A 20,829-nucleotide genomic window follows, 5' to 3' on the forward strand; every position below is an offset into this window, starting at 1 on the left:
TCATTACTGAATAATCTGATTACCGGGGAATTATAAATTATCTCTCAATTTCAAGCCTGCATGGTGGGCTGGCCGTTTTAATATTTGTGTCATATTTATAATACGCTGCAAAGATTAATGCTGACAAGAAAGTGCTCGGAAACATAACCGACATCGGAAACATAACATAACCGAAAACCGGATGGTTTTCAATACTGGCTGTGCATGTGCTAAGACAAGACAAGACAAGACTGAAATTAATCCTTTCCCTCGCACATCAATGTTACGTAATTTATGAACAGGCTTTAACTTGAACTTTTCCGCAGAATTCGGTACTTAAACGGAATACTTATCCTGGAGGAATCACTGGAGTGTAAAATTTGCATTATGTTGTTTTCCCAAAGGTTTTTGCATTTTAATAAAAAAAATACGACTTTCATAACCAGTCGGAATGGTGCTCGGCTCAAAATTAGGATCATGCTGATTTGAACTGAATTGAAATTCCTATTCAGTTCAGTATATGTTAAGGCATGGTAGTTTTTTCAACTCCATTCAAAATAGCATGAAGTACATTCAAGCTCTCTGCACGATATTCACATTTGGCTTAGAGCGTGAGCAATTATTATCAATCGAATTTATGGCGCAACTATATGCTGATTGATTAGTTGTTGATTCCGAAGCTTGTAAATATTCAATGGCGTCCAGTAATACAGAACCTAAGCCGAGGCCATACATAAAATTGAAACAATTTGTTGTATATTATAAATAGGCTAGCACAACGAATAGTTCCACAACCTTCCCTTGGCTATAAGTTAATATGAAAGACTGACATATTGTTCTCGGTTTACCTTCCCTTTACCTTTACCTTCTTCGTGGGTGTTATATTTGGGGATAATGGAATAAAACACTCCCTCTCTGACGAAATATTTTTTCCTCCGACACCGGCATCACATAGATTAGTGTTAACAGTCATTCAGAACTTTTTTGCTAAAAAGTTCGGCCATTTCATCAGTTCACATTCTCATTTTACTTCGAAAGGGAGGCAGTACACCCCACTTTCATTACCAGTCTTTTGTCATTGTCACACGGGAACGCGGATGTCAGGTTTGTTCTATCCGGGTTGTAATTTCCTGCTGGAATGGAATTTCCATTTTTCTGATATGGCGAGCAAGCCTCACAATAGGTTTTCGATCAACTTTCTCGGAAGTATGTACTGAACTAAATGGATAAGCTTCCATACAACCAGAATCCTGCTAGCCAAGTTAAATTGATACCCGCGGAATTGTTTTTTTAGGGGAGAGATGTATTATGTCCTACACCAGATTTTTTACTTGATTAATTGATATCTCCACAGTACTCAAATTATAAACTTAAAAAGAAAAGACATTTAAAAGATTCAGACCATTTGAAGAAGACTTACGAAAATGGCTATTTTGTAATTCACAGTATTTTAAACAAGCCAAACACAGATTATTTCAAAGCACCTGCGATTGCTCGCCAATTCGTAATCCAATTAACTTCGATTGTGCCTTCAAAATCGCCAGAAAATTCAACGGCTCAATTGATCACAAATCGAATGTTTTACTACCCGTTTATCATTTGAAATCATTTTCCTATTAAACGATAGTCACTGAAGCATAGCTTTTTTGTCCAAAGCAGTTTCCACATCCGCCCACCCATCCGACTTCCGTTTGCCTCACGATCCATGACGCCTACGAAGTAAAACTCTTGGAAAATCTGTACAGAAACATTTACTGAGCCTGAAAACATTTTTTTACTTCTTTCCTGGACTACTAGACAGATGGTACACGCCCACGCGCAAAACGCTACCGAGAAGGTTTTTTTTTCGACGACCCAGTCCGTCCCCGTTAATGCTTTGCGTGTCCTTGGAATGCTGGAGATGTGGACTCGATTTGCGTTTTCCTGTTTCCGCACGGATTGGAATCGGCACGGGGTTTTTCTTTCTTTTGTGAGCGGCTGTCGGACGGGATGGTCGACGCGACGCGGCGAGACAGAGCAAAACTGTTGACGGCAGCTGGATTCCGCATCGTTTCCGATCATCTTTGGGTTGGCACATTCTCACTCGATGCTTCATTTTGGTTTGGGTTTTGTGAAAAAGCTAACCGGAAAAATGCTACCACTCATGATTGGAATAAAATGTACATTGAAAAGATCGCCGGCAACGTGCGGACAGGGTCGGTTATGGGAGGCCGCGGCGGCGTGGTTCATGTTTCAAATATTTCAGAGGTTTATCTGGATTCCAAGACAATCTTAGTTTTTCCTGTCGTTGATTAATTAATCGCTTGATTCTTGAATCTTGATTCAATTAAGAAAAATACCCGACAATAGAAGCCCCAAGGCAGACTTTTCTTTGAAGCCTTTATAACTTCTCGGCTCCGGCAAACACAAGCGCAAATCCGACTCTGCTTGTTCGGATATCTGTTGTAACTGCTTCAACATTATGTATTCAATCAACGCTTCGAGGCTTTTGAGAGTTTTGTTAAATGCGATATCAGAAATTGAGTTCCCAAGAAGGGATAAAACGATAGCTTATTGGATTTTACGAGCCGTACCAACCAAATTTGAGACAAGTGAAAGTACAGCAAAAGTGTTTGGAATAATTTGTTTTTCCATCGTTTCAAATGTATAGCCTCCAGTGAAATTAATCTACAATGTTCATATGAATTCCGCATTATCTATGTATAGATTGGTTGAGCCTAGGATAAATAACCGTTATTTTTTCCATATTGGAATTCCAGTGCGAGCAGGCCTCCAAAGCATTTTCTTTCTTTGAAACTTCAAGAGCAAAATAAAGCCAAGATAATTAGATATTCTCAAAAGCAAGAACCTTCCCGAAAATAATAGAATTCCGAGGATATTTTTAGATAAATTCATGTTATTTCGTTTATTTGATAACCTAACTACTGTGTACACCAATATAAAATTTTACAGAAGCAATTTTATAACCTATGAATGTGAGCAATGGACCCTGTCTTTTTCTTTACACTCACCGAAGTGTTCATATATGGTTTTTATTCCGGCCAGACAGTGGACCTCTGATGTACTTGGGGGCTCATAATTACCGCAAGCATTTGTTTGAAGTTTGAAGTAATGAATTTTTAGTGCAAATCTCCCAGGGCAGCATGCCCAAGGTACCACCATTTAAGACACCTTAAGCTACCGTTTTCGGTAACGGGGAAGATGAATTGTTTTTAGAGAGTAAGCCTATTTTTCATGGACTAAGACGGTGGTCGATTGATGAATGGGTACAGCCTAGTTTCATAAAAACGTTACACTTCGTCGTTTCCATTGTCGTGCCATTGAGGGTGATTTTCTCAAGTGGAGCATGATTGAAACATTTTTTGATTGGGGAAAGATATACATACCTAATATTAGGTATTTTTTTCTCCAAACTGGAGTTTAGTGAAGCATCTCAAAATAAGGCAAATTTTTCTTGTATCCCATTGTTTCCTATTGAAAATTGGCCCGATCGGACTATGGGCTAGGAATCTATGGCCAAAATACTATTTTTACGGAAGCATCGCGTAAAAAAGTGTCACTTATTTTCGGGCACTTATCCTCAACCGATTTGCTCGCAACAAGTTACATTCAACGCAAACTTCTATCCTATTGTTTCCTATTGAAAATTGACCAGATCGAACTATGGAATCGGAAGTTATGGCCAAAATACTTTTTTTACGGAATAATCGAGTAAAAAAGTGTCACTCATTTTTCGACGCAGAATTATTTTCTATTGAAAATTGCCCGGATCGGACTATGGGCTCAGAAGTTATGACCAAAATACTATTTTTTAACGCACGAGAAAGGCACCATCACCGCTAGGTGGATTAATCTGGGTTTTTTTACATACCCTCGAAAAACACGGAAAAACTCCGGTACCCGTGGACCGATAGGACAGGACAGAAACAAGAAGAATTTTAAAATCGGATCACTTTCTGCTTCTTTTTCTTCTTCTTCTTCTTCTTCTTCTTCTTCTTCTTCTTCTTCTTTTTCTTATTGGCATTACATCCCCACACTGGGACAGAGCCGCCTCGCCGCTTAGTGTTCATTAAGCGCTTCCACAGTTATTAACTTCGATATTTCTAAGCCAGGTTACCATTTTTGCATTCGTATATCATGAGGCTAGCACGATGATACTTTTATGCCCAGGGAAGTCGAGACAATTTCCAATCCGAAAATGGCCTAGACCGGCACCGGGAATCGAACCCAGCCACCCTCAGCATGGTCTTGCTTTGTAGCCGCGCGTCTTACTGCACGGCTGATGAGGGCCCCGGATCGGATCGGATCACTTTAAGTAAAGTTAATTTGAATTTCATAAAAACTTCGCCTATCTCTACTTTTTTTTAATGGACTTGGTGGCCATATGGCTACCACTTCTGCTTCAAACGCAGGAGGTCTGGGTTCAATCCCTTCCCTCACCCGTTCCACTCCTCTACTTTGTATATTTTAATATATTGCTCATGTTATAGCAACCGCTAGAACTGGAAATGGACTTTACACCGTTAAATATCGTCTATCCTCTACACTACAACGTTACCAGACATTGTTAGGATTTAAAATGAATGAAATCTCGTGTCTGCACCCAATTTAAAATACCACCTTTTTCATTCCTATCACATTGTTAGCCCGTTGACGAAAACGAACCTCTGCCACAAAATCTAGCCCCAATCTAGAGTAAAAATAACATTTCACATAAACTCATGGCAAGTGCAGAGGTGTGATTGCTTCCATATTTCCGCCCCATCTCCGATAGACCGTAACGACAATTTAAAATACTAAAGCTCTCGAACTGTGCATATTGAGGTCGGAAAGCAATGTCCCATGTGCCATCCATTGCTGGTTCCCTGTGTAATTGCGATTGTTCTGGTCAATCACGGAATGGCAACTACGAAATGTACGGTCATCATGCTGATGAATAATTATTGTACTCCAACCCTTATTTTATAACTTGTGTTATTTTATTGTTTTCAATTGATAAATTGATTGACGATTGATTACATGCAATAATTAATGCTTGGTGGTTACTTGGGTAGTTGGTTAAAATTAGCAGTCTCTGAGGGTCATGGGGTGTTACCTTCATCTAAGAAAGTGGTTAACTCCAATACATTTTCCAAATCAAAATCTTCCACATAATGTACTTAGGGTTAACGGCTCAAACCTTGGCCCTTCATGCTACGGTTGAGCCTTATCGTTATAAATCTTCATATTGCATTTTCAACCAGAATTAATCCTCCAGCCGGCTTGCTTACATATGGATTCGACGCCAAACTGCAAAAAACGACCATGGATGTCCACTAGACTGGCCCAGATTACTATGGGGAAAAAAAATGTTGTCAAATGCCACGGGGCACCCCCCAGGATTGTGTCGTTGGGTGAGAAAATCAATCTGAAATTTCAGCTCAATCGCTTGTTGCATAAGCTGGCGCATTTGATTTGAAGTTTGTATGGGGATTTCAGCCAAAATGTATAGGAAAATACACCTCCGTCACTCATTCGATCTGGAAATTGGTTCTGATTGCTCGATTGACTTCAGAATTGCAAAAACGGCAGTTGGTATGCTACAGAACAATTTCACAGAACATTGCATGATGATTAAATGAACTTTTATAATTTTCGGCTGATTTATTAGGAGCTGATTTGTATTTTTGGGTTTTTGATCGAATCGCATCAGCCGAAACCTATATAAAAGTTCATTTAATCACCGTATATACAATGTTTTGTGAAATTGTTCTGTAACATATCAACTGCCCTTTTTGTAATTCTGAGCTCAGTCGACCAATCAGTACCAATTTCCAGATCGAATGAGTGACGGAGGTATTTTCCTATACGTTTTGGCTGAAATCCCAAACAAACTTCAAATCAAATGCGCCAGCTTATGCAACAAGCGATTGAGCTGAAATTTTCAGAGATTGATTTTCTCACCCAAAGACACAATCCTGGGGGGTGCCCCGTGGAATTAGACAACTTTTTGTTTCCTGGGCCAGTCTAATGTCCACAATATCTCATTTAAGCGAGCGAAAGCCTCGAGTGAAATGGACATAATGTTGACACCATTGTCCCTATCAGGTGGATGATTTTTCAGCCCACTTGGGACGAGTGATTGTTGATTTCGAACATACGAAAGAAAAAGATGGGTTGCTGTTTTAATTACAAGTCATTTTGCTTGCGTTGAATAAAAACAGCATGCAAACAAACAGAGAAAATCAAAACATCTTATTGAGGAACACAGCAAAACTGTTTAAATTTCGGCGACGTGTAAACAGGCTCAGTCTTAAAAACACATTAATAGAAACTCTAATTGAAATCTCCATTAAAATCGATGCACATATTTAGAGCATCAAAAAAGATGTAAAATTAAACGAACTCTCATTGATTTTTCAATTGTTGTAAAAATATGTCAATTTGAATTTATTTTCCCTCAATAAAACTTTAATTTCATACAATCATGTAAATAAAAACCTGCTTTAGTTAAATGTCAGAACAACATGGTGACAGCGTGCGTTGCGTTTAATTAATCTGGAAAGTAGGGATTTTTTGTCCCAAATAGGCTAACGATAAACGACGTTGATCAACTGCGTTGATGGTAAGCATAATTTGCATGATTTTTCAATTTATGAAGTTCATGGCTTTCTTATTTACAGCTAGTATTTTTGCTCCAGCTGCTTTATATTTCGGCTATAGGAAGATAAGTAATTGCAGCTCAATCAAATGTGCATGGAAGTGGCATATATGTCATATATTATACATTAAATGAATCATATTAGAAAGACTTTATTCAACTTTTTTTTTAATTTGACTTGAAATAAAACAAATTGAAATCGATTATTTCTTCTGATTATTATTTCAATTGGATTATATATAAAAGGGTGGCGATAAAAAGGCGATTAAAAAATAGATTTAATTTCACATGCATTGATGCCATCAAACGTGTAAAATTCAACGATCTTGATTAAATTTTAAATTCATGTAAATTTAACGTCAAACCTAATTTTAGATGTTTTTGATGCTCCAAATATGTACATCAAAATAAACATAAATTTACACAAAAGTTCTAACTGTGTGGATTCTAATTGGAGTGCGCTCTAGATTCCCCCAATAACACGCCTACCAAGGACATGCTTACGAAAATACTGATTGTACGACAATTTCCCGAAACCCAATTCCCCGAATGCAATTTCCCCAAATGTAACAATTCCCCTAGTGCTACTTCCCCGAATGTAACAAATCTCCGAAAACAAAGTATTTTTTACAAACACATAACTGTCATCGACTTTTGATTTCGAGATTTATTCCAGAGTGTCTCTTTGGAGATGCCGAACATGATCAAATCTTTCGATAGGATTGTATGCCCTTGATCTTTCTTATTGTTAAATTATCAGTCCTATTGGTAAATTATAAAGATATTAGAATAAAGTGCGTTCCTATTCATTTTTTTTTTTCTAAAATAGTCGAACAAAGGCTGAATTTCATTGGTGGAGTAGAATCGCGAACAGAAATTCCGATTGATAGTATCATGGTGAAAATTTGTGAAATCAAACTCCTGTCATATGTAAAGACTATTCCTTCTTAAGAAGTTACAAGAAGTGGATTTGAATCATTCAAGAAGAAATATTAAATGAATTGTATTTTATTGATGTTTAGATTTAATTCGAATAATAGAGATGAGCCAGCCTAGGGCTGAAAATCTCTTTAATAAAGATAAAAAAAATCATTCAAGAAATAATAATGGGTATGCCCGGAATAAGGAAATGGTGAATGTAATCCCTTCTTTTAAAATAATGCATCTACTCGGAATAACGCAATGGATTAATTTGATCTCTACTTTGAAAGTAGGTGTTTCCCCAGAATAATGAAAAAGTGAATGTCATTCCTTTTGTGACAATTTGTATTTACCTGGTATGAGGAAACGGTAGATGTGATCTATTCATTAGAGCTAGGCGTTAGCTCCAAATAAACCAAAGTAGAATGAAATTACTTTTTGAGAAGTAGGAGTTTACCTGCAATAAGGTAATGATAAATGTAGTTTCTTCTTTTCATTTAAGGAAGGCATTATCTCCTTCCTTCGCTTTACTCCAGGCAAACATGTTCAATTGAAGAAGGGTTCATCTACCCTCTTTGTCTTATATCAGGCAAACGTGTTCATTTTATGAAGGCATTATGACTCGTCTTCCTCTAATACCGGGCAAAGCGATGATTAAAAAAAAACATTATCTCTTTCCTTCGCCTTATACCGGAAAACGCATTAATTTTCTTCCTTTATCTCCATCCTCCTTCCTTATTTTTCCATTCTCTTTTCCTACATCTCACTTCGTATTTCGCCCTTTCTCGCTCCTCACATCATATTTTTCACTTCTTACTCCACACTTTTCACTTCTTACTTTTTCCTTCTCAGTTCTTACTTTTCACTTCTCACTTCTCACTTCCCACTACTCACTACTCACTGCTCACTACTCACTTCTCACATCTCACTTTTCACTTCTCACTTCTCATTTCTCACTTCTCATTACTCACTTCTCATTTCTCACTTCTCATTACGCTCTTCTCACTTTTCACGTCTCACTTTTCACTACTCACTACTCATTTCTCACTTCTTACTTCTCACTCGGCCTAATGACGGTGCAGCATAATGATCTTCGGCCCAATGACCCAGCCTCTTAATTTTTTTCAATGTTTAAGCGAATTTAATTTGCAAGTGAAGAAGTTTAGAAAAATGAAAACTGTATTAAAACTGCAATTGCAAAAAAAAAGCTACATGATATAGCCCTCATTTTGTGCTTTCAAACAAATTGCATATTAGTTTAGTTTAGACAGGACAAGTGAAATGAACAAGCTGCGAATTGATTGTTTGATCGTCTATTCAATTCACTTTAATGAAAAGAAAATTGAACACGTTCAACTTTTGGCAAGTCAATTGAATTCAACTGAGTTGTTCAATACACTTGCCCTGTTGAAACGTTTCATAAGAATCAAGTAAACGGGATCCATAAAGCGCGGTGGTACCTCCCCTGAAGGGCACACCGCGTGCAATTTTGAGAAAATCAAGCAATAGTGTACCGCTGCAACCAGTGGCGCCGGGAGTGGGTAGGACAAGTAGGACAAACGTCTTCTTCGAAAATATTTTTTTCGCGATCTCAGCTTGTTTCCGGATCTTTTTGGAGCACTGCGTAAAAACCTTGTTAAAAATCCGCGTTAGAGAACGCGTAAAAACGTTGCGTATAAAACTATTCACGTAAAAAAATGCATAAAAAGCGACGCCCATGTATGTGATGCAATGTGCTATCACTTATCAGATGAAGCAGAAGCATATTCCGTACGTATTGCGCATTGAAAGCGCGGATGAGTGAAACACGGTCTCTACGTTGAAATTTAGTCGCTTTCCTATGCGGCTTCCTCTACATTACCATCGTTTTTGTACCAAAGATTGTTGAATTAATTTTACTCTCCCTCCATATCATACATTCACTATCATTTTGAGCAACTAGAAACTATGAAATGTTCATTCACGCTAATTGAAAAAGCAATACATGCTCAGAAAATCGATGGACAATTTATTGAGGATTCTGTCCGGAAGGTTCAGAAGTTTACCAGTTCATTGATAATAATTATTGACGTAGGACTTACGTCTTTCTTTACTATACTGGGTGTCATTTAGATTTTTGGAAATCGAGAGCGTTACGCTGGAAGGGAAGATTTTGAATGTTTCTTGCGCCTTTATCTTTCGATGGATTTTTAAGAATTATATATCAATCGACTTGGACACTCTCCACCATTTTGCCTATTTTATTGAAACTTAAGATTATTAACGATTATCTACTGAGAATTTCAATTCTTGTCAAAGCCAGTCAAAATTTCATATGTAACCAATCCCGTGCATTCCTAACACGGACATCAGAATGCGGTATGTCACGGTATGTTCGGGTCTACCGGAAGATTTTCTTTGTGTATAAAAGAAGTAGTGCCTGCCGTGTGTGAGTCATTACAATTTGTGACAGCAGCGCGTACTGACGTGCTTTTTGCTCCCGCATTTTTCATTTCGTTCGTTCGTTCGTTCGTTCGCTGTGTTTACCTACACAGCGATAGCATACAGTCACCAGCGGTAGAACTGCCGATGGGTGGGTCTGCGAATATGCATTAAAAAAGTGGGCGCATTTTTTGTCATTCTGTGCTTGATGATGGTCGGATGCAGTGGTGTCGGTTGCGATGGATGCAATCGCCCATCGCATCGCTCGGGGTTCACGGCTACAGGCCGATGATGGCTGTGGCAGCGAGGGCAGCGGTAGTGGATGAGGAAGAATAAAATTAGAGAGATTTGGTCTGCTCATCCAGGTGATGGGTTTCATAATCCATATGATCCCGGGATGGGTATGAGTCATGTCATATGACTGACCATATGTTAAGTTGTGCTTGGTACTGAACCACACGTACATTGAAACATGGTTATACTATAACAGTTCTGATTCCCTAGAAAAAAAAATAAGTACGCTGATGAAAATAAAAATTTGATTGAAACAATTACTTTCATTTATTTGCAAAAGTCATTAGCAATTAAAGATGCACAATCAGCAATAGTGTTAATATCCATGTTTTAAAAAAAGTCCGTAAAAAATAATTTCCAGAACAATATTTAAATAAACTTTATCTTATTTTTTGTTTTTCATTTTCCGAGAAATTGTATTATTAAACTTGACGTCGACTCGGAGTTTGGATTCAAAACATCAAATAATTTTTCGTTGACGTATTAGCAGTACCACCTCTATTTGAGTAGGGTTACTGCTCCTTGACTTGTTACTTATTGTTGTGATTCAGCAGTAAGCACGCATGTTAGCAAAAAGAAGCAACGAGATTGGTGCTGTATTTCTTTGTTTGGCAAACGGGACAGTTCCCCTAAAATAGCACATTTTGCCCAAGTCTGGAAGTTTTATAATTAAAATTTTTAAACTTCAAATACTATCATCAATAAGAAATCTATAGATGCCCTACATTTGCTTCAGTAAATAAGGGCTTAATAGTTAGGAACAAAGCAATTCTAATTATGTATTTAATTATTAGTTTTATTTCCAGAAGTTTTGAATAAACAAATTGCTAATAATTCTACACAGCATGGAAGTTGTCGTTTCCAATATCAATACCTATAATCAAACTCTATAGATCCAAAAGTTAGAAGTTAAATGTAAATACGTTACGTTTATACAAGTCCTACGTCTACTCGCGGTTATGTTGAAAACATTACCCATTGCTCGTTTTTATTCCTTCACGTGTGTTGCGTCGGGCGTTGCGTTTAGGCCAAAAAAGTGTCAAAATAATAAATAAAAATGAATTTTTTTCCTCATTTTCAAAATCTAACATTTCGGCAAGGCAAAACGCCCTAGTGGGGCTTACCTGCAATGTACTATGCGTCTCCAGGCACTGTCCATGATATCAGAATGCTGATTTGCCAACGCGTGGTGCGTTGTTCCCTAGGAGCTGCCGATATTTTTTTTTCAAATCAGCGTCTCTGAAGCACCCACCACGCGGAAGGGTATGCTTTCCTCTTTTATATAGTGGCTAAACTAAAATATTCTATCGGGAGATCTAGAACAATTTTTATCCGATTTCAGCCCCAAAAATGTATGGAAAAATTACCCTCGATTGAAAATTTTAAAAATGCACCTACGTGAAAGAGGAAAACCTATACTTTCGTGTAGAGAGTGTTTTAGAGATACTGATAAGCATCTTCTGACAAAGACACCGTGTCAGCTAGCGCATATTGCCCCTCTTTCCCCCATCTAGTTTTCAATAGCAAATAATTATACATTCATTTTGTAACACCCGGTCGGTAAATAAAAACAGCGTAAATCCCATAAAACATCCAAAAAAACGTAGATCCCCAAATCCGTGTGAAAAAATTGCGTAAAAAGCGATCCGCGTAAGAAACGACTTCATTGTACATTGGGTATAAAGCGTTGGCTCTTCCTTGATCGAACGGTCAAACAAAATTTTGAATCCACGGAGAAACAATTGAGATATTAACGATCAAAGTTTATCGTTTAACGGTTTATTATTTTTCGCAATCGTTAAGTGTAGCCCAATATAGAAACACAGACGTAGCTCCACGTCAAAAATTCCAGAAAACGTGGGACTGATGATATGCAACCACATGTAGCACGGCCATCTAGCCACTAGCTCAACCACCACTCAATGAATTAATCCTCTAGTGCCCAAGACCGCCTTAAGACGGGGTACTTTGATTATTTTTTTGTAATTTTCAATTGATCAGATTTCGAAAAGTTTTTGATGTTGATCAATAATATAAACTTGAATGCATGTTTAAATGTGGTTTAAAGTCAATTTTCAAAGTTCTACAAATTTATTAAAAAATATTGAAAATTGAGTAATATTTTGTTCTTTCGTGTTTTCGCTCGTATACCTTTAAAGAGTGAAATATTTGTAGTTTAGTATTTTTCTACAACTAACCGTATTCAATAAAAGGTTATAGTGGTGAATGTTACACTCTAAAATATTCATCCAACTCGTTACACGGAAAATAAAAAATAACCCTGAAAATTTAAAAATTGCGATAAGTCAGCATTTAATAGGAATTTTAAAACTCTAAATCTGTTGAAAATCAAAAAAAGATTAATAGATTCAAGAAACTATTTGATTGGATAAAAAACTTGAAAATCAAAATTCTAAAAAATCAAATTGTGAAATTGATAAAATCGAATTCAAATTTTATAATGCCCAAACCGTGTTTAGATTGATTTTAGAAAGCAAAATAGTGATTTTGAGCGAAAACAAAAATTTGGGTTGTAGAGGGTTAATTTGACAGTATTAATAAAGAAGAAATAATATCCTCTGTGCGTTTATTTTTTTTTTCATTTTCGAGGATTTGTGCAAATGATTCAGAAGTGGATATCTTCATGCCGAACGGAATTTAACCCAACTTGGCAAAGAGGCTGATTCAGATATTTGATGCCTTCAAGAGTTTGGATATTTTGACTTTTGATCGTTTGGCTTTTTTCGGGCGTTTTTGAATATGAAACCATTTACCAGTACTGTACCTACATGTTAGAACACAATGCGTCTCCGCATCCAAAACATTGGGTATCATCACCCAACGGATAACCTATTTTTCGAAATGTACAGAGAACCATCTGCATCCATAATGTGAGCAAAGGAAGCGATAAATATTCGGAAGTGTGTAAATTAGGTTCGGACGTGCTTATTGTCTGCCCGTAAGTGGTTCCGACACGAACCAACAATCCATACGGCGGAACACACTTCAGCACTGCTTTAAATCTGGGGCAAGCATACGGATGTGTGTTCCTACGTGGGCACGTTTTTGTCACGTCAGGATTCTTCTCAATCAAGGCTGACTTTGGCTGCGATACGAGAAGAACAAAATAGCAGAAGCCCTATCTCCAACCCTTATCAAAAGCTGTATCGATAACCAATTCAGACATAAAAGCATGATCCCAGATTACACACCAATCGATTACTGTACGGGCAACCCGGATCAAACGCCAAGAGCTATAAAGGAAATGCCCTAGATGAGTACGTTGGTATTTGTTTGCTGTAAAGAATAGGTAGTTGAAGATTTTTTCTGCCAAATTCTAAGGTTTGTGGAGCAGCTAATCAATTTGAAAGATTTCGCTTGATTTTTACATGTTTTTTCAAACTCTGTCCGACTTTCCACTCAATATTCTAATGAATATGCTTGTAGTGATCAATTAAAGTTTTATCTTGTGTAACACATTATTATTATTATAATCTTTATTAACAAGACATTCGGCCCTTGGCCGGTTCATCTTGTAGGGTTGTGTAATATATACCCAACCATGCAGTCATTACAAAATTATAATTCGATAACACTAAAGGTTGCTACGTCCCATCCAATTATCATGTAACACAATTTTGGTTAATTTTGAACTCCGCCATACCCATATAGTTTTCCGTAACGAACGTCCAGTTCCCCCTCTGTATGTTACACGTAAGGCATGTCATCCACAAAATAATTTAGATTGTAGTAGTAGAAACAGTAAACAGTAGAAACTGTTTCTGTGACAGAGCACAAATTAATATTGGAATATTTTCGTTAATTTCGATATTTCAGTATGAAACCTGGTAATAATAATAATAATATCATATCAATGACAAGATTTTCACTTCATATTTTATTCATTTTATTATTTTTTACTGATCGGGTACCCTATGCCAAGAAAAGTTGATTATTCTGAACAGCATAGATACTGGCTGTTTTGCGATCTCAAATAATTTAATCATGTTAAACCGATTTTAATTTACTTATGGAATAATAAATATTGAGCGTCTTAAGGAAGTTAATTGGAATTAGTTCATTGTGCCGGGGTCTGCCACCATTGAGAATGTCAGATCCCGTTATTATTATTGACTCCAATTAGTCTTCAAAATATTAATCATCCTTATTACCTTTCGGCTCACCCAAGATTTTATCATCAACTAGTTGACCCGGCAGACGTTGTCCTGCATAGTAGGCGAGAATGTACGTTCTGAACTGCCCATGCAAAGTTCGCATAGGAATCACAATTTTAGTTTTTCACGGTTTGCTCAAATTTCCTCGTAATTTTCGCTTTAGGAAATATCATATAAACCCGTCGGAAACTATAACGAATGTTTCTGCTGAAGAGATGAAAAAAATCCATCCAGCCGTTTTCGAGTTATGCGGATACGAACACAGACCATTTCATTTTTATATATAAGAAGATAATGCACACATCGATCATGTGACATGTATTTACACAGCCCTCTACTGGTGATGAATCATCCCCTTCCCAGACACTTTCCAGAAAAAAAAATCAATTCCAGTTATTTATGTGCAACCTTCGTTCAACGTGATAGCTCACATGCCTCCCGATTACACAACAAGTAATGTGTGTAATTAATATTTTCCCTGCCCATAATCGCTCCCGGAAGCTGGATATTCCGGTCATAAATTCTGATTAAACTTTTCCGACTTTTCTCCTGTTTTACGATCTCGTTGATTCTGTGGCTGCCTTGGATACCTTGGCATCACACCACAGTCCAGTCCAGCAGGACTGGCGGAAGGGTGCCGAGCTTTATCAGCTATTAAGTTGTTTATTGTAGCCACCGGCATCATAACTAATTCGCCTGTGTATTTTTCTTCTCTTCCTGACGTTTCTCTGACAGGTCACATGACCGTTCGCAATGTGTAAAATTCCGTTATGGCCCTGGTTAGCCATAGCATGGAGACAGCAGCTGGTGGTGGCGGTGCTGGTACTGCTGCAGAACTATTCCGCCAGCGCCGTTCAGTCAAGTGGTTCAAGAACAAACGATGGAAGTCCCGGAAGTGTGGGATCAGCAGAGGCCGCGGGAAGTGGGAGCGCTTTCCTGCTCGGAGCAAACAAACCAACTATGGTAAGTAACTCTGGCAATTGTTTGTGGTTTGGGCGGGATGCACGGCAAAACGTGATAGGAATGTGTCACTGGCAGCGACAGCTTCCTCGACACATGTGATTATCTATTTTGCATGTTGTTCCTAGCTGTTATCAACATGTACTCAGTGTGGCAAATCTGAATATCCTCCATCCTTCATAACATGAAGTGGAGTTTGTAATGAGGACAATCTAATTCTGGAAACATTCCGTGCATTGTGAACGTGAAGTATGGAAATGAAGATGCTAGTTTACTTGGTAGAGTTAAGCTTTAATCTTATTAGTTTCCGATTTAAATCTTAATGGAAATAGCTAGTACTCTTCAACTGTATTGATATCCTTCTTCTTATCATTGGCATTACAGCTCCCACTGGGACATTGCTGCCTCGCTGCTTAGTGTTCATTCAGCACTTCCACAGTTATTAACCGCGAGTGCCTTTTTGACATTCAAGAGGTAGAAAATATTTACATATTTTAATCAATGTAGGCCTTGATTCATTGGAAAACATTGGCACTCATCTGTTATCAACAAATATATGCCAAATATGTTCCATTATATTATTCAAGGAATTGGTAATTCTCCTATGGATTTTTGGTAATTATTTTATTCTGTTTTCTAGCATAACTGCAAATTTACAAGCATGTTTCTGCTTTATAAGACCTATTTGAGTAGAACACCAGAACCCCCTGATTCACCGGAGCTAGAAAACGGCGAAAAAGGTGGCGTGGATATGATTTTGTATTGACGGTCATCGAATAATACCGTAGAACGGAGGGCTCGATCGATTCTTCACTGGCGCCGGGTCATCTTACTAACCGCGGGAATTGGGGCTTTGTAAGCTTCGGCCTGTCGACCGCAAATGTGAAGAACAAAAGTTCCCTGTGATGGCGTCTAATTGCGATTCCAATGGTGGCCGCAGTGATGCTAGGAAGGGTTTGATAAACACGTTCAGCCGGAGCTCGTAGCAGCAGATTTGATAATACCGGAGTGCAGAGGATTACGACCCTGACCGGAGAACTCGAGGCTAGTTTAGCCACAATAGTTCCAAAACATTCCGGTTGGAAATTTGGGAAAATAAAACTCACTACAGCCCAACTCAATCGTCACCGAAATGTGCATTTCTATTTTGATACTTCTCGATTCGCAGGTTCACATCAACTGCCTTACAAAACTTTCACTAACACCTTCCCGCCCAACAATTGCATTTCTCTTCTTGCATCCTTGATTCGGATCAATGGATCTCGTCACTCACTAGGCAACCAAATAATGTAATCGAACATGGTGCGCCTCTCTCATATATTAACTGAACCATGCGCATCAACATCAGCATCAACGGGGCCCTCCTTAGCCGTGCGGTAAGACGCGCGGCTACAAAGCAAGACCATGCTGAGGGTGGTTGGGTTCGAGTCCCGGTGCCGGTCTAGGCAATTTTCGGATTGGAAATTGTCTCGACTTCCCTGGGCATAAAAGTATCATCGTGTTTAGCCTCATGATATACGAATGCAAAAATGGTAACTTGGCTTAGAAACCTCGCAGTTAATAACTGTGGAAGTGCTTAATGAACACTAAGCTGCGAGGCGGCTCTGTCCCAGTGTGGGGATGAAATGTCAATAAGAAGAAGAAGAAGATGCGCATCAACATAAATCGGCCGTTCATGAATCAACTTCACAATATGATATCTGCTGGGAATAGTCACGGACCTTTCCGAAGTATTCTTTACTTCACCTTTTCAAAGCTGCCAGTTCTTAACAATACTCTATTTTTCCGTAATCATAAATTATTTGTTACCCGCCGGTAACAGGCTAGTAGTGCCAAGTTGTCCAAGGATCAAGAGAGCCTGCACAGTATAAAAATGTTACAGCATATATGATGTAACAAAAAGGCTCCGATCGATTCGACTCATTTTTCCATCACTTTTTAAAATTACAGGTCGTCATTACTATGGGGATTGTAATCAACATTGCGTACAAGAAAAAGTTGGAAGCAAAATTAGAGGTTATCGATCACAAAAATAAGAGTTAAAATATTTCTATGGCATGTAATTTTCACAATTTTTAACTGTGTGGGAAATACAGGGAGATACAAGAGGTGTCTGTCTAGGTACATGCAAATCAGTGTCCATAATGCTCAAAAGTCCCCTTGAAGTATTGCTTGATTCAGTAAGTAGAGCGTATAGTAAATCCATTTTGACACTTCCTGACTATCACCTCACCCAGGTGGTTCCAGATTTCCTTCCCCTTAGAAAATACTGATTATTATCATTATACATTATTTGTCGATATTATGTGGCTTCTATTATTCCTAGAAAATACAATAAAATCATAACAAAAAAGCATCTTTCATCATAACAAACCAATGAGGAAATATTTGACATTTTGCTTGTTTGTTGATACCTGGTGAGTGCCAATGTTTTTCAATGAGTCAAAGCCTGCGTTGATTAAAAAATGTAAATATTTTCTACCTCCTGGATGTCAAAAAGGCACTCACGCGGCCGCCATTATCGAGCGCAAAATACTGGATATTTTCTTTGACATGTTTAGATTCGTTGACAACTTTCTTTCCCATAATTGTTGCCAAAACTAGAGAAAAATGCAAGCACCTCACCGGGGTTGCTCAGCCCAGCATGGGCGTAGCCAGGATTTCGAGAAGGGGGGGGGGCAACTTTTTTCTAAATCGTAGTTTTATATTAGTTTTATAAAAACACATGAATATTAACACTTGAAGCCAAATCCAAACCAAATCGAAACAATAATGATTAAAACAATAATGGATTTAAAAATGCGTGATTCATTGCTCATCAGAGATTTTTAAATAAAGTGAGAAAAATATTAACGAACTTAGTATTCAGAAAGAATATAAAATCGGCTATAACAATTACTATAAAAATCCTGCATTCTTCCATAAGTCTTGTCTTATGCTTTCTTCCATAAGTTTAAGAAAACTAGAACCATACATCTGAATTTCTAAACAAATCCTCTCTGAAATAATATTTATTATAAAATTGGCAGAAAAATCAATATGTAAGCTTTCTCCAGGAATTCCTTCGACAATTGCTCCTGGCATTCTATCCGAAATTCTATCAGGGATTCTTTAGGAATGCCTCCAGCAACTTATTCGGCAGTGTCTTCAGGAATTCCACCATAAATTTTGCCGGGAATTGATCCAAAAGTTCCATCATTATTTACTCCAAGAAAATCTTCTCGAACTTCTTTATAAGTTCTGCAGAATTCTCTGCAATAATAAAAATAATTTCGTGCTGTTTCCCATCATTTTTAAGAATAAGAATATTCCGTGGAAATTCCGCAGAATTGCCAGTAAACATTCCTGAGAATTTCACGAAAAATCTTCGAATTTCTTATGAAAATTCCATAAAATTTTCCGTGAATTGTTTCGAATTATTTCTTGTGAAAATTTCAAAGAATTTCTCCAGGAATTCCACCGGAAATTTATACAGAAATTATACCGAAAATGAAATCATCAATGGAATTTTCGGAGGAATTCCTAGATTAATTCGCAATGAAATCCTGAAAGAATTCCGGTGGAAACTTCAAGATTTCCACTGGGAGATCCTCCAGGAGTTTCTCCGAAAATTCCTCCTGGAATTCTTCCAGGAGTTCCACCGGCATTTCCAATTTCTCTAGGATTTCCTTCGAGAAATAATTCCGGTAGTTCTATCGGCAGTTCCTTTGAAAATTCTTCCGGGAATTTCGGCAGAATTGGAATTTATTTAGGATTCTTCAGGAATTTATATAGATTTTCCATTAGAAGCTCCTCTGAGAATTTCTCTGCGAGCTCCTCAGGGAATTCTCCGGGAGGTCCTCTGATGATGATGATGGTCCAGCTACAAACCCCAACAAAGGTTTCAGCTAGACGAGATTTGTCTATAAGATGAATTCTCTTGTTTCCGAGAATGCTTCTGGTAGTTTCCCCGGGGTTCCTTTGAAAATTCTCCCAGGAGTTTCTTCCAGAAAATTCCTTCGAGAGTTCCTCCGGGAATTCCACCAGCAATTCATCCGGGAGTTTCTTCGGAAATTTCTCCGGGAGTTCCACCACAAACTATTCCAGGAAATTATTCAGGCTTTTGTCAGGAAATCATTTAGGCTTTCTTCAGCAATTAAGCTGGAAATTCCTTCAGAAGTTCTTCCGATAGTTTCTCTGGGAGCTCATCCGGGAGGTCCTCTAGGAATTCTTCTAAGAGTTCCTCCTGAAATTCCTCCGGGAGTTCTTACGGGAGCTCCTCCGGCAGTTCGTTCGGGAATTCCTCCGGGAGATCCACCAGCAGTTTCTACGAGAATCCCTCCGGGAGTTTCACCAGCAGTTCTCTGAAAAGGAACTCCCGAAGGAACTCCTAGAGTAATTTCCGGAGGAACTCCCGGGGGATTTTCTATAGGAATTTCCGGAGAAATTATCAGAGGAATTCTCGGAGGAACTGCCGGTGGAACTTCTGGAGGAATTTATTGAAGAACTACAGGAAGAATTTCCGGAGGAAATCCTGGAGGAAGTCTCGTAAGAATTCTAGGATGAACTCCCAAAGGAACTTCCGTAAGAATTCCAGGAGGAAATCCTGGAAGAATTCTTAAAAGAACCTCCCGGAGGAATTCCCGTAAGAACTCCCAGAGAAATTCTCCGAGAAACCTAAAGAAATGCTAAATGAATTCCTGGAAGAAAGCCTGATTGAATTCCCGAAGGAACTACTGGTGGAACTTCAGAGGAATATCCGGTGGAATACCCTAGAGAAAGACAAAAAATATTTCTGCAGGAACTTCCGAAATCCCATTTCCCGTGAAATTCCTGCCAAATATCGTCCAGGACTTCCCTGTAAAGTTCTTGGAGGTATTACCGGAGAATTTCTTAGAAAAACTCCTGGAAGAACTCCCGGAGGAACTCCCACAAGCACTTCCGGAGGAATTCCCACATGGAAGTCCTGAAATAATTCTTAGAGAAGTTCCTGAAGGAATTTCCGAAAAAATATCTGAAGGAATTTCCAGAAAAATACCAGGAGGAATTAATGCTGAAATTCCCAGATGAAATCCTGAAAGTATTCCCAGATGAATTGCTGAAGAAAATTCCTGCGGATTGTTCCGAAGAAATTTCTGGAAGAACTCTTGGCAGATATCCGAGTAAATTCCGAGTGAAGTCCGGAAGGAATTCTAGTACACTTCCGCGGAAAATCTCCCGGGAAAATTCCTGGAGAAGTACCTGAAGAAACTCCAGAAAAAATACCTGTAAGAATTTCTGGGGAAATACTTGGACGAATTCCAGGAGATATTCATGAAGATATTTCTAGAGGATTTCTTGAAGGATATTCTGAAGTAATTGCGAAAAGAATTCCAGATTGGAATGCTAGATGATTTCGCTATTGAATGTTTATTTATTTATTTATTTATTTCGTCAACCGACGCGACGTAGACTAGTACA

At 38.2% G+C, this 20,829-nt stretch overlaps 1 protein-coding gene across 1 annotated transcript in view; it reads left to right on the forward strand.

Moving 5' to 3' along the window:
• Nucleotides 1–20,829, forward strand: part of LOC134216695 (probable G-protein coupled receptor CG31760) — a 219,415-nt gene that overhangs the window by 95,602 nt on the left and 102,984 nt on the right. Inside the window, exon 3 of the mRNA XM_062695534.1 lies at nt 15,166–15,393. Within this exon, the coding sequence (XP_062551518.1) occupies nt 15,184–15,393 (210 nt within the window). The 5' untranslated portion in view covers nt 15,166–15,183. The remainder of the gene's footprint in view (nt 1–15,165; nt 15,394–20,829) is intronic.

This window comes from Armigeres subalbatus, chromosome 2 (assembly GCF_024139115.2).
Source record: "Armigeres subalbatus isolate Guangzhou_Male chromosome 2, GZ_Asu_2, whole genome shotgun sequence".
In the NCBI taxonomy this organism is placed as follows: Eukaryota; Metazoa; Arthropoda; class Insecta; order Diptera; family Culicidae; genus Armigeres; species Armigeres subalbatus.